Source organism: Rhinoderma darwinii, chromosome 11 (assembly GCF_050947455.1).
Source record: "Rhinoderma darwinii isolate aRhiDar2 chromosome 11, aRhiDar2.hap1, whole genome shotgun sequence".
NCBI classification, from domain to species: Eukaryota; Metazoa; Chordata; class Amphibia; order Anura; family Rhinodermatidae; genus Rhinoderma; species Rhinoderma darwinii.
The window spans coordinates 79,080,963-79,093,150 of record NC_134697.1 but is presented as its reverse complement, the minus strand read 5'-3'; the positions used below and the strand labels follow the sequence as shown (position 1 = coordinate 79,093,150).

The 12,188-nt window shown below is 42.6% G+C and overlaps 1 protein-coding gene across 2 annotated transcripts in view; it reads left to right on the top strand.

The window, feature by feature from the left end:
• The window catches only part of POLR3A (RNA polymerase III subunit A), an 89,437-nt gene that overhangs the window by 18,598 nt on the left and 58,651 nt on the right, over positions 1-12,188 (top strand). For both annotated transcript variants that reach the window (XM_075841802.1, XM_075841804.1), the window contains exons 9-14: positions 2,826-2,929; positions 4,203-4,344; positions 8,351-8,491; positions 10,599-10,668; positions 10,847-10,974; positions 11,055-11,193. In XM_075841802.1, the coding sequence (XP_075697917.1) occupies positions 2,826-2,929; positions 4,203-4,344; positions 8,351-8,491; positions 10,599-10,668; positions 10,847-10,974; positions 11,055-11,193 (724 nt within the window). The remainder of the gene's footprint in view (positions 1-2,825; positions 2,930-4,202; positions 4,345-8,350; positions 8,492-10,598; positions 10,669-10,846; positions 10,975-11,054; positions 11,194-12,188) is intronic.

The window sequence follows — 12,188 nt, the reverse complement described above, 5'->3', positions numbered from 1 at the left end:
ACAACCCTCATAATACCCCCCAGCAAGGTCCATTCTATTCAATTAGCCACCACACTATATAGCAGAGCTCTTGCCACCGATTTCACTCTGATGTCCTCAATAGACAAGATTTACATTGCACGTAGAGCATATGAATGCTCCACCAACGCGTGCCTGGCTCGTCTGCCTTGCATTCTCTGGTGCGTCCTAGCGTCTGTAGGTCTATGCATGGCCAGCAGATGGTGCAGTGCCGTAACCCATTGTATTGATAGGAATATCAGGACACAGACCTCCCGAAAAAAGCGGGACAGCACCTGAAATCTGGGACTCTCTCACTGAAGCTGGGACGGTTGTGAAGTATACTTCTATTATAAAACTGAAGACAGTATGAAAGGTGATGAGGGTATCTCCACTACTCTTCCCATCTCCTCCTCCGTGCACAGCAAATGATCTTCTACTTTTGTCTCTCTCTTTTGTGCCATTTGTCAGTAACTTACACTTTCGTAGTGAAAATGTCTGTATTCCACAAGGGCTAGACAAGAGTGGAGTCCTTAAAGGGTTTGTCCCACCATTAAATATATTATGGCTATCGTTTCTTCTATACACAGCACACAGGAGATTTTGGCTCCCATATCTCTTTCTATCACATATACACAGAATCTGCAGCAGCATCGAGATTATACAGCAGTCACAAGCAATGTAGTTGAGATTCCAGGACTGGCGTACCCCCGAGATCTTAGCAGCAGCATGTGTCTTTTTCGCTCTGCTTCTTCTTCCTTCTCCTGCTCCCCATTCCCTCTCCAAATTCTTGTATTGGCAGCGTGTCTGACTCACTCTCTCCCTGCCCACTAGCGATGATTTACAGAGTCTCTTGCATTTGAAAGATGGTCTATTACACGTGACAAGAATTGCTAAAGATTTTCGCTTTTCATCCGCCCATACAAAGATTACAAAAAGATTATTGAGCTTGTAGGTGGCGTGCAAAGGGCCGATCTGCTAATGACACGAACGTTTCTGATTAGACGAGTGAATGTGGCATCGACAAACTATAATCTTTCACCCAGCTAGTTGTGGCCGATCCACGGAAATGCAACAATTTTATAGTTTTGCCGTTCGATTGTTGCACGCTATTACCATACCTCCCAAATGTCCCCGGATTCAGCGGAACCGTTCGGGATTCCGGGCTGTGTCCCACTGTCCCGGGCTGCTGGGGGTTTGTCCTCAGGACGCAGATACAGTTTAACCCAATTCTGAAGCAAGGAACCATCAGCTCCCTGCTTCAGAATTAGTTCAGAGCAGAGGGAGCTCCTCTGCTCATCGGGGACTCCCCAGGCACAGCACTACTTTAACCGATGTGCTCGGGGAAGCCCTTGCCGTCACTGTCCATATATGCTGGCCGGGGATTCCGCTCCTAGAGGAAACCCTGGAGGTCACTGTCCATATATGGATATTTATTTCTGGGGCTCCTCCTGGAGCAGAATCCCTGGCCAGACTTGGCAACGCGGATTCTGCTCAAGGAGTAGCCACTGACGTGACTGTCCATATATGGACAGTGACATCAGGGCTTCCCTCTAGGAGCGGAATCCCCGGCCTATGCTCTGGCTGGGGATTCTGCTCCTAGAGAGAGTCCCAATGGTGCCATCTACAGGGGGGTGGGGGTGGCACTATCTACAGGGGCCACTGTGGTGCTATCTACATGGGCACTATCTACATGGGCAGCTAAGGTGGCATTATGCTCTATGGGGGCATTATGCTGTACGGGGGCAGCTTTGGGGACAATAAGCTGTATGGGGCAGCTTTGGGACATTAGGCGGTGTGGGGGCGGCTATGGGGAATTATACAGTATGGGGGCATCTGTGGGTATTTTACTGTATGGGGGCATTATGCTGAATGGGGGCAGCTATGGGGCATTATGCTGCATGGGGGCAGCTATGGGGCATTATGCTGCATGGGGGCATCTATGCGGCGTTATGCTGCATGGCGCAGCTATGGGGCATTATGCTGCATGGCGCAGCTATGGGGCATTATGCTGCATGGGGCATTATGCTGCATGGGGCAGTTATGGGGCATTATGCTGCATGGGGCAGCTATGGGGCATTATGCTACATGGGGCATTATTCTGTATGGGGGCAGCTATGGGGCATTTTGCTGTATGGGGGAATTTGTTTGGGCATTCTGCTGTATGGAGGCATCTGTGTTGACTTTATTCTGTATGGGTGCATCTATAGGGCAGTATACTGTATGGTGGCAGCAATGTGGGCATTACACTTATGGGGATGGCTATTTGGTATTGTACTCCGTGGGCGGCACTATGGGCGCATGATACTGTGTGGGCTTAATCAGGGGTGTATGGGCAGGAATTGGGTGGGATTAGAGGTGTGGTTTAATTTTTTTTAAAAATTGATTGCCCCTCTTTGTGATACTTGAAAGTTGGGAAGGTATGCGATTACACATGGCAATTATCTCTAGCATTTGAACGATTATATAAATATTTGTACTATAGTCGCTTTGTCTAATAAGGCCTTATCGTCACCCAGAATTTGCATTGATAAAACAACTAAATTATAACATTTAAATTACAAAGTTGATATATTTCAGGTATACTATTAGATTAGTAGAAATTGTTTGAAAAGTTAGTGTCAAAATTCAGATACGTAGATAAAAATCGTGATCAAACCAAACACAAAAAATTAACAGCAATTTATATTTTACTGAAACCAAGGAACTTCGCTCTATACCGAAATGTACTGTTGCCGCTTTGTATTTAGATCACCGTAATATAAAATGATGCTGCTGCTTTGTATGATCCTTTCTCCCTGAATACTACATCTTCTATATTCTTACAGGTGAACAAAGCAAATATCCATTTTATGAGGAAACTGGTGCAGAGTGGGCCTGATCTCCATCCAGGTGCAAACTTCATTCAGCAGAGACATACCCAAATGAAGAGGTTTGCCTTTCTTGTGTTTGTGCCATATTCTGCTGCTTTTGTCGAAGTATGAGAGGGAGTTAAATGTATTTCTTGCTGTGAACATCTACAGCTTAGTCCAGCCAGGACCTGGAGAGAGACCAGGAATAATAGTGGCAAAGTATATGTGGTAGAGAAAAGCAGCAGTGGATCTGTCCAAGTAGTATGTTAGAGAGGGAATCAAAAGCACACTTCTCACTCCTGTCATTGGGGGACACAGAAGACCCTTGGTGTAGTCTGCTGCCACTAGGAGGGGAGACTTCGCAATAAAAGTGTTAGCTTCTCCTACTCGGCCTATACCCCTCTGGACACGCTGAGCTAATCGGTTTTAGCTTAGAGGCTATGTACACCTTGACAGCGGGTCCTGCGAGTCTGACACGCAGGATCGAGCTCTCATCGATCACATCTTAAGTTCATAACTTAAATGTGATAAGAGGTGGATCCTGTGCTTCAGAGACCAGCAGGACCCTCTGTCACTGAACCAGTCAGTCCCGCTGACCTGACCGATACAGGTTTCAGCGCTAGATACAGCTGCTCTGTATCCAGGATACAAAGCAGCTATATCTGAAAAAGTAAAAATTATATTCAATTAAAATAAATTACAAAGTAGCACCAAACACACTGTTTTATTAAATAAGAAAAAATATAATAATAGATTTCAAAGGTGTACATAGCCCATCAGGGACATTTATGGCCTATCCACAGTCCTATGGGACCTGCACCGATCTCTAGAACAGGTCCCCCTAAGCCCGGTTCTACCTTTTCTCGGTTCCCGCTGCCTCCCGGGCCACTTTGTAATTTCCGACTATTTAATCAAGGAAACAGCGTAGCTGTGCGATTTCTGTTACTCCCATAGAAGTGAATAGCCGTTACGGAAGCAGTGTAGCATGCGAGCTGCGCTGTTTTGTGTAACTGCCATTCACTTCTTTGGGAGTTACGAAGACCGCATAGCTCGGAGAGCTACTCGTCCATGTACTCAGGAAGTGGCCGTGAGGCAGCGGAAACAGAGAAAGGTAGAACGGGGTTTGTAGGGCACCATTCTAGAGATAGGTGCGGGTCCCAGAGGAGGGACCCACATCTATCTGACATTTATGGCATTTCCTGTGGATATGTGATAAATGTCCCTGGTGGGTGAACCCCTAAAGTCATGATTTATTGTTTATGTCCTGGGCAATGAAAGGGTTAAAATAGATCCCGTCAATATAGCTTTCTATTTGCATTCTGAATGTTTATAATGTAAAACTTACTTTGGCAGGTTCTTAAAGTATGGTAACCGTGAAAAAATGGCTCAAGAACTCCGATACGGAGACATAGTGGAGAGACACCTCATAGATGGAGATATCGTTCTTTTCAACCGACAGCCATCTCTGCACAAACTAAGCATCATGGCTCACATAGTGAGTAACTAAGTTTAGGAACAATTCATGTACGGGAGGGAAGAGCTTCAAAACGATACTATAAACAGGCGAGTCACATTATTATGACCACCTCCTACTTTCATTGTTTGCAGCGCGTAGCCCGTGAAGGAAGTGATGTGTGGTGGGCTGGGTTGGTGGGTATATAAGGTGTGTGATAGGCCGTCTGAACACATATCTCTCGTCATTGTCATGGGTAAGAGGGGCGATTTATCGGAGTTGGAGAAAGGGATGATTATTGGCTTTTGGGCCCACGGTGACAGTATTTCTAAAACAGTGGAGTTTGTGAATTCTTGTTGTGGTGAAAGTGTACCCTCAGTGGACAAACTGCAACATTAGGGATAACAGACGGAGAAACGGCGGAGTGCCATTGATGTTGAGAGGTGAGCGTCGTTTTCAAAGGTGCACAAGGGCCTAGTGACGTGCTACAGTGGAGCAGCGCACCGTGAAAATCAACCAGGGGGTTACCAGATGTCTAAAAAAAAAAAAAAAAAAAACAGTCTGCATATGGGGCTCCGAAGCAGACGGATGATCACAAAGGTGCATCGGAGAAATAAGCTTAAATTTGCACAGCCGTATTGGAATGATACCACCGATGATTTGCAAATGGTTGCCTTCTCCAATGAGTCACGTTTTCTGCTTTGTCGAACGGATGGATGTTGACGTGTCAGGCGAGAAACATTGGAGAACAAACACCCGGCAGCCATTGCTGGAAGAATCCAAGCTGGCGGCAGAGTTTTGGTCTGGGGCATTTTTTCATGGCATTCTCTGGGCCACTCATCCATATGGACGGCTCTGATCCAATTTGGGTCTGAATCCATCGTTGCAGATCACGTCCCCCCATACATGCTGTTTGTCTTCCCTGGGGCCGATGGAATCTTCCAGCAAGACAATGCGACATGTCACACGGCTAGAAATGTCCAACAGTAGATGGAAGAGCACGGCCAAGACTTCCAAGTAATTTGCCAAACTTGAACCCAATTGAGCATCTGTGGGACCTCGATCTTCTTGTTCGCTCTCTGGATCCTCCACCACACACACTCCAGCAAATGTGGGATGCTCTGCAGTCTGCCTGGCGCCAGATACCGGAGACAACCTACCAGCAACTTATTGATCACTCCCAGCCATCTGGCTGTGGTCCATGCTGCACACGGCAGTTACTCTGGCTATTAGTTGGTGGTCATAATAATTTGACTGTGTAATAGTACTAATAATGGTTTAAGCTATTAATGTATTGCCTATATATTGATTTAGCTGTTCTATTGTTTTGCGCAACTGTTTTCTTCAGATTGTTAATGATCTCGATAAGAAAACATCTCTGCAATGTCTAGTCTTTTTCTTCGTTTTTTTTTTTCTTCTATTAATTATATTTAATGTAAGTTATTTTTCAGGCTATGCAGGTTATTGCCTGACTCCAGGTGTGTGTGTTTGTCCGTGTGTGCGTCCGTGTGTGTGTTACAAAGAACTAGTGCCTAATCTGTTCATCCGAGGACTCTACAAAGGACATGGGGACATTCATTGCATGTGGAAGAAAGACATTCAGACATCCATATAGGAACGGGTACTTTACAGTAAGGCCTCATGCACACGACCGTGCATTAGCGGCCGTATACTATCCGCAATTGCGAATAGTATAGAACACATGCTATCCAATCAGCCAATGCCCCCGACTGTGGTTTCCACGATACGAGAATTGCCCGGACTGCAAAAAAAATAGGACGTGTCGTTATACGGTCCGGGCTCCCTGAAGTCTATGCACCTTTTGTGTGTGCACGGTCCATGATTGCGGATGACACTCCGCGGCCGGTCCGTGCAGTAATCAGACCGTACACACCTCTACGGTCCTGTACATGAGGCCTTAGAGGAGTCAAACTATGGAATGCCCTAGTGCAAGAGGTAGTAATGGCAGATAATATATCCGCATTTAAAAAAAAGGCTAGATGATTATTTACCAACAAATGGAATTGGTGGTTATCACTAATCTAGTAATGGAAGACGTGTAATTTATTGAGAGAGGTTGGACCTGTTTTTTATTTTTTTTTAAACCTATATAGTTTTATTTTATCAATATGCGAGGACTACCCCTTAGGGAGCCAATTCATACCTGTGACGAATCCACAGCCTAACTGGTGTGTATTGTGGAGTCCCTAAATCTTATGTGTCTACATAAGGGTACGTTCACACATACTGGTTTTTTTTTTCTCACAATTTTGGATTTGAACTAACGTATTTTAGTGTCCGCACGAGGCAGACATAACCTGCATCTTTGCTACTTTAGTTTTTCTTTTGTATAGAAGGTGTCTGGAGAGGGGGTCACCAACCACGCTGTGCCACTTGCGCGGCTCCTGTAAGCAGAGTGTACAGGAGGGCCCCCAGGTTCCTGCACTTCTGTAAGAGTGAAAAACGAACTGGTCTATAATCATGTGCATTACATCTCTGATGTTTTTACAATCTTATTTTGTGGTCTTTTTTTCCGGTCATCGTGAAATTTTTCGAGTCTCAGTATTTTTATCCACCAGCTGCGCCAACCCCAAGATTTTACTGTGGTTTTTTTTAACAATCCGTCCCTATTCCTTGAGTTACTTTGAGATTGATCTTTTTAAAATTATACCATTAACCTCTTAACGCCGAAGGACGGATATATCCGTCCTCTGCAGCTGCTAGTTCGCGCAGGAGGACGGATATATCCGTCCTGTGATGGCGCGGGTACTGACCGTGTACCCACGCGATCAGCGGCAGGAGCACGGCTGTTATACACAGCCTGGCTCCTGCTGCAACTGCCGGAATCGAAGCGCGCTCCGATTCCGGAAGTTTAACCCATTAATTGCCGCTGTCAATAGTGACAGCGGCATCTAATGTGTTTGACAGAGAGAGGGAGCAACCTCTGTCACCCCATCGGCGCCCCCGCAAACAAATCGCGGGTCCCCGTCGGGTTTCCATGGCAGCAGGGGGGGTCTAACAAAGACCCCCAGGTCTGTCTTCAGCATCTGCCTGTTACTAAGTATACCAAAGCATTATATATGCGATCGGCACATCGCATAGTGAAGTCCCCTGGTGGGACTAAAAAAAAAAATGTCAATCCGTTAAATAAAGTTGGTGAAAAAAAAAATAATAATAATTACAGTGAAAATCAAATAAAACAACTTTTTTTGCCCAAAAAGTGGTTTTATTTAGTAAGTGTCAAAACAAAACACACATACACATATATGGTATCCCCGCGATCGTAACGACTTGAACAATAAAATGAACACATTAATTAAACCGCCGGATGAACGGCGTCCAAAAAAAACCGCAAAAAAACAACGGCAAAATTCTCTTTTCTCCCATTCCCCCCATAAAAAATGAAATAAAAATTAATCTATAAGTCCTATGTACCCCAAAATAGTACTAATGAAAACTACACATTGGCCCGCAAAAATCAAGCCCACGTACGGCCACATCAACGGAAAAATAAAACCGTTACGTCTCTTGGAATGCGGCGATGCAAAAACAAGTAATTCTTTTCTAAAAGGCTTTTTATGGTGCAAACGTAGAAAAAACATATAAAAACTTTACATATTTGGTATCCCCATAATCGTGCCGACCCATAGAATAAAGTGAATATGTTATTTACGCTGCATAGTAAATGGCGTAAATTTGTAACGTGAAAATCAATGCTGGAATAGCTGCTTATTTTCAATTCTCTCCTAAAATAAAGTTAATAAAAGTTAATCAATATATTATAAGCATCTAAAAATCGTACAATTACAAAATACAACTCGTCCCGCAAAAAACAAGCCCTTATACGGCTATATAGACGGAATACAAAAACAGTTACGACTCTTGGAATGCGACCATGAAAAAGCAAAAAATAATCCTTGGTCATTAACGTGCAAAATGGCCCGGTCATTAAGGGGTTAAGTATTATTTTCTCATATCCCTTGAAATTTTTTTACATCATTTCCATGTTTTGTTAAAAAGGAACATTTGAATATCTTTCCCATGTTAGGCCAAGGTTAAACCGCATAGAACTTTTCGTTTCAATGAATGTGTCTGCACGCCATACAATGCTGATTTTGATGGGGACGAAATGAATCTTCATCTCCCTCAGACAGAAGAAGCCAAGGCAGAAGCCTATGTGTTGATGGGGGTAAGTGCTTCCAAATAGAGCCAAGTGCTGCACTCATATTATAATTCAATCTGATTTTTCTAAATATTCCTGTAGGTTTTTTTTTTTGTTGTTTTTTTTATATATTGATGTGATGTCCAGAGAAGGCAGAGTTACTAAATGGGTTCTTTAGCTCAGTATATACAACAGAAGAAAGAGCAGCTGATGTAGCTGTTAATATATCAGTTGATATACTGAATTAGCTGAATGTAGATATGGTCCAAGCTAAGTTAAACAAAATAAATGTGCATAAGGCCCCGGGACTAGATGGGTTACACCCTAGAGTTCTTAGAGAGCTTAGATCAGTTATTTATTTCCCCCTCTTCATAATATTCAGAGATTCTCTAGTGACTGGTATAGTGCCAAGGGACTGGCGCAGGGCAAATGTGGTGCCTATTTTCAAAAAGGGGCTCTAGGTCTTCCCCAGGTAATTATAGACCAGTAAGCTTAACATCCATCGTGGGGAAAATGTTTGAGGGGCTATTGAGGGACTATATACAGGATTATGTGACAATAAATAGTATCATAAGTGACAGCCAGCACGGTTTTACTAAGGACAGAAGTTGTCAAATCAACCTGATCTGTTTTTATGAAGAGGTGAGCAGAAGCCTAGACAGAGGGGCCGCTGTGGATATAGTGGTTTTGGACTTTGCAAAGGCATTTCACACTGTCCCTCATAGACGTCTAATGGGTAAATTAAGGACTATAGGTTTAGAAAATTTAATTTGTAATTGAATTGAGAATTGGCTCAAGGACCGTATCCAGAGAGTTGTGGTCAATGATTCCTACTCTGAATGGTCCTCGGTTATAAGTGGTGTATCCCAGGGTTCAGCGCTGGGACCACTATTATTCAACTTATTTATTAATGATATAGAGGATGGGATTAATAGCACTATTTCTATTTTTGCAGATGACACCAAGCTATGTAGTAATGTTCAGTCTATGGAAGATGTTTGTGAATTGCAAGCGGATTTAAACTGAGTATTTGGGCATCCACTTGGCAAATGAAGTTTAATGTAGATAAATGTAAAGTTATGCATCTGGGTACGAACAACCTGCAGGCATCATATGTCCTAGGGGGAGCTACACTGGCGGATTCACTTGTTGAGAAGGATCTGGGTGTACTTGTAAATCATAAACTAAATAACAGCATGCAATGTCAATCAGCTGCTTCAAAGGCCAGCAAGATATTATCGTGTATTAAAAGAGGCATGGACTCGCGGGACAGGGTTGTAATATTACCACTTTACAAAGCATTAGTGAGGCCTCATCTAGAATATGCAGTTCAGTTCTGGGCTCCAGTTCATAGAAAGGAGAAAAATACAAAGAAGAGCAACAAAGCTAATAAGGGGCATGGAGAATCTAAGTTATGAGGAAAGATTAAAAGAATTAAACCCATTTAGCCCTGAAAAAGGACAACTAAGGGGGGACATGATTAACTTATATAAATATATTAATGGAACATACAAAAAATATGGTGAAATCCTGTACCATGTAAGACCCCCTCAAAAAACAAGGGGGCACTCCCTCCGTTTGGAGAAAAAAAGGTTCGACCTGCAGAGGTGACAAGCCTTCTTTACTGTGAGAACTGTGAATCTATGGAATAGTCACCGCAGGAGCCGTCACAGCAGGGACAGGAGATGCTGCAAAAAAGGCTTAGATTATTTCCTAGAGCAAAAAAATATTAGCTCCTATGTGTAGAGATTTTTCCCTTCCCCGTCCCTTGGTTGAACTTGATGGACGTGTCTTTTTTTAACTGTACGAACTATGTAACTATGATGGCAAGTTGCTAGAATTTACACCATTGCTGCACCAAAAAAAGCCACTTGTATTTATTTGTAAGGTGTTCACAAAGGCGTGGTTAGAGATGATACAGGGTGTTCTTTTTTTTCCCAGAACTGCGCCACTCTTGTCCGTGTGTTATTGCAGCTCAGATCTATTTCTTTGAATGGGGATGAGCTCCAATAGCCAACACGGTCCATCAAGAGTGGCGCGGTTTCTGCAACAACAAAAAAAGCAGACTTTGTTTTCTGATCTTAGACGACCCTTTTTAATGTCATTTTTAAATATATTTTCACGTGTTTTGCAGACTAAAGCGAACTTGGTCACACCACGTAATGGGGAGCCGCTGATCGCTGCTATTCAGGACTTTCTTACAGGTATAGGTCACGTAATGGAGCATATTATTAAACTACGGTCCTGAGCTTGCTGGAGATCCAACCTCCATTTATTGAATTTGATTTTTTTCTTATAAAAATTTATTTGGGCAGTTTTGAAATTGCACACCCTGGAGTGTTAAATGATGATATTAATAATTCTAATGTCTACTTTTACCAGCCGCCTATCTCCTCACTCTCAAGGACACATTTTTCGACCGTTCCAAAGCTTGTCAAATTATTGCCTCCATCTTGGTTGGTAAAGATGAGAAGATTAAAGTCCGTCTTCCCCATCCAGTGATCTTAAAGGTATTCATTTATAATCCGGCTCTGATGTGAAGTTATTGTAGATTTGCTGCATACACAATTCTATATTTTCACTTCCATAGCCCGTAACTTTGTGGACTGGAAAGCAAATCTTCAGTATTATCCTGCAACCAAGTGTGGACAATCCTGTTCGTGCTAACTTGCGTACGAAGGGCAAACAGTACAGTGGTAGAGGAGAGGATCTGTGCCATAATGATTCATGTAAGTAGTGTTTTGGATTATCGTGCCTTAATAGTGGACAGAGATGCATTTAACCCCTTCAGGACCCAGCCACTTTTGGACCAAATGACACAGCCTCATTTTTCAAATCTGACGTGTGTTACTATATGTGGTAATAACTCGGGAATGCTTTTACCTATCCAAGCGATTCTGAGATTGTTTTCTCGTGACATATTGGACTTTAAGTTACTGGCAAAATTTGGTCGATATATTCAATATTTTTGTGTGAGAAACACCAAAATTTAGAGAAAATTTGCAAAAAATTTGCATTTTCTAAATTCAAATGTATCTGCTTGTAAGACAGATAGTAATACCACACAAAATAGTTACTAGCTAACTTTTCCAATATGTCTACTTTAGATTGGCATCATTTTTTGAACATCCTTTTATTTTTCTAGGACGTTACAAGGCTTATAAGTTTAGCAGCAATTTCTCAAATTTTCAAGAAAATTTCAAAATCCTATGTTTTTAGGGACCAGTTCAGTTCTGAAGTGGCTTTGAGGGCCTTATATATTAGGAACCCCACAAATCACCCCATTTTAAAAACTGCACCCCTTAAAGTATTCAAAACAGCATTTATAAAGTTTCTTAACCCTTTATGCGTTTCACAGGAATTAAAGCAAAGTGGAGGGAAATTTGCAAATTTCATTTTTTTTTTTGCAGAAATTCAATTTTAATGCATTTTTCCTGTAATACTGAAGGTTTTTACCAGAGAAACACAACTGAATATTTATTGCCCTGATTCTGAAGTTTTTAGAAATATCCCACATGTGGCCCTAGTGTGCTACGGGCCTGAAACAAAAGCCCCAGAAGCAAAGGATTACCTAGTGGATTTTTTGGGCCTTCCTTTTCTTAAATTATATTTCAGGCACCATGTCAGGTTAGAAGAGGTCTTGTGGTGCAAAAATAAAGGAAACACCCCAAAAACGACCCCATTTTGGAAACTACACAGCTTGAGGAATTCATCTAGGGGTTAG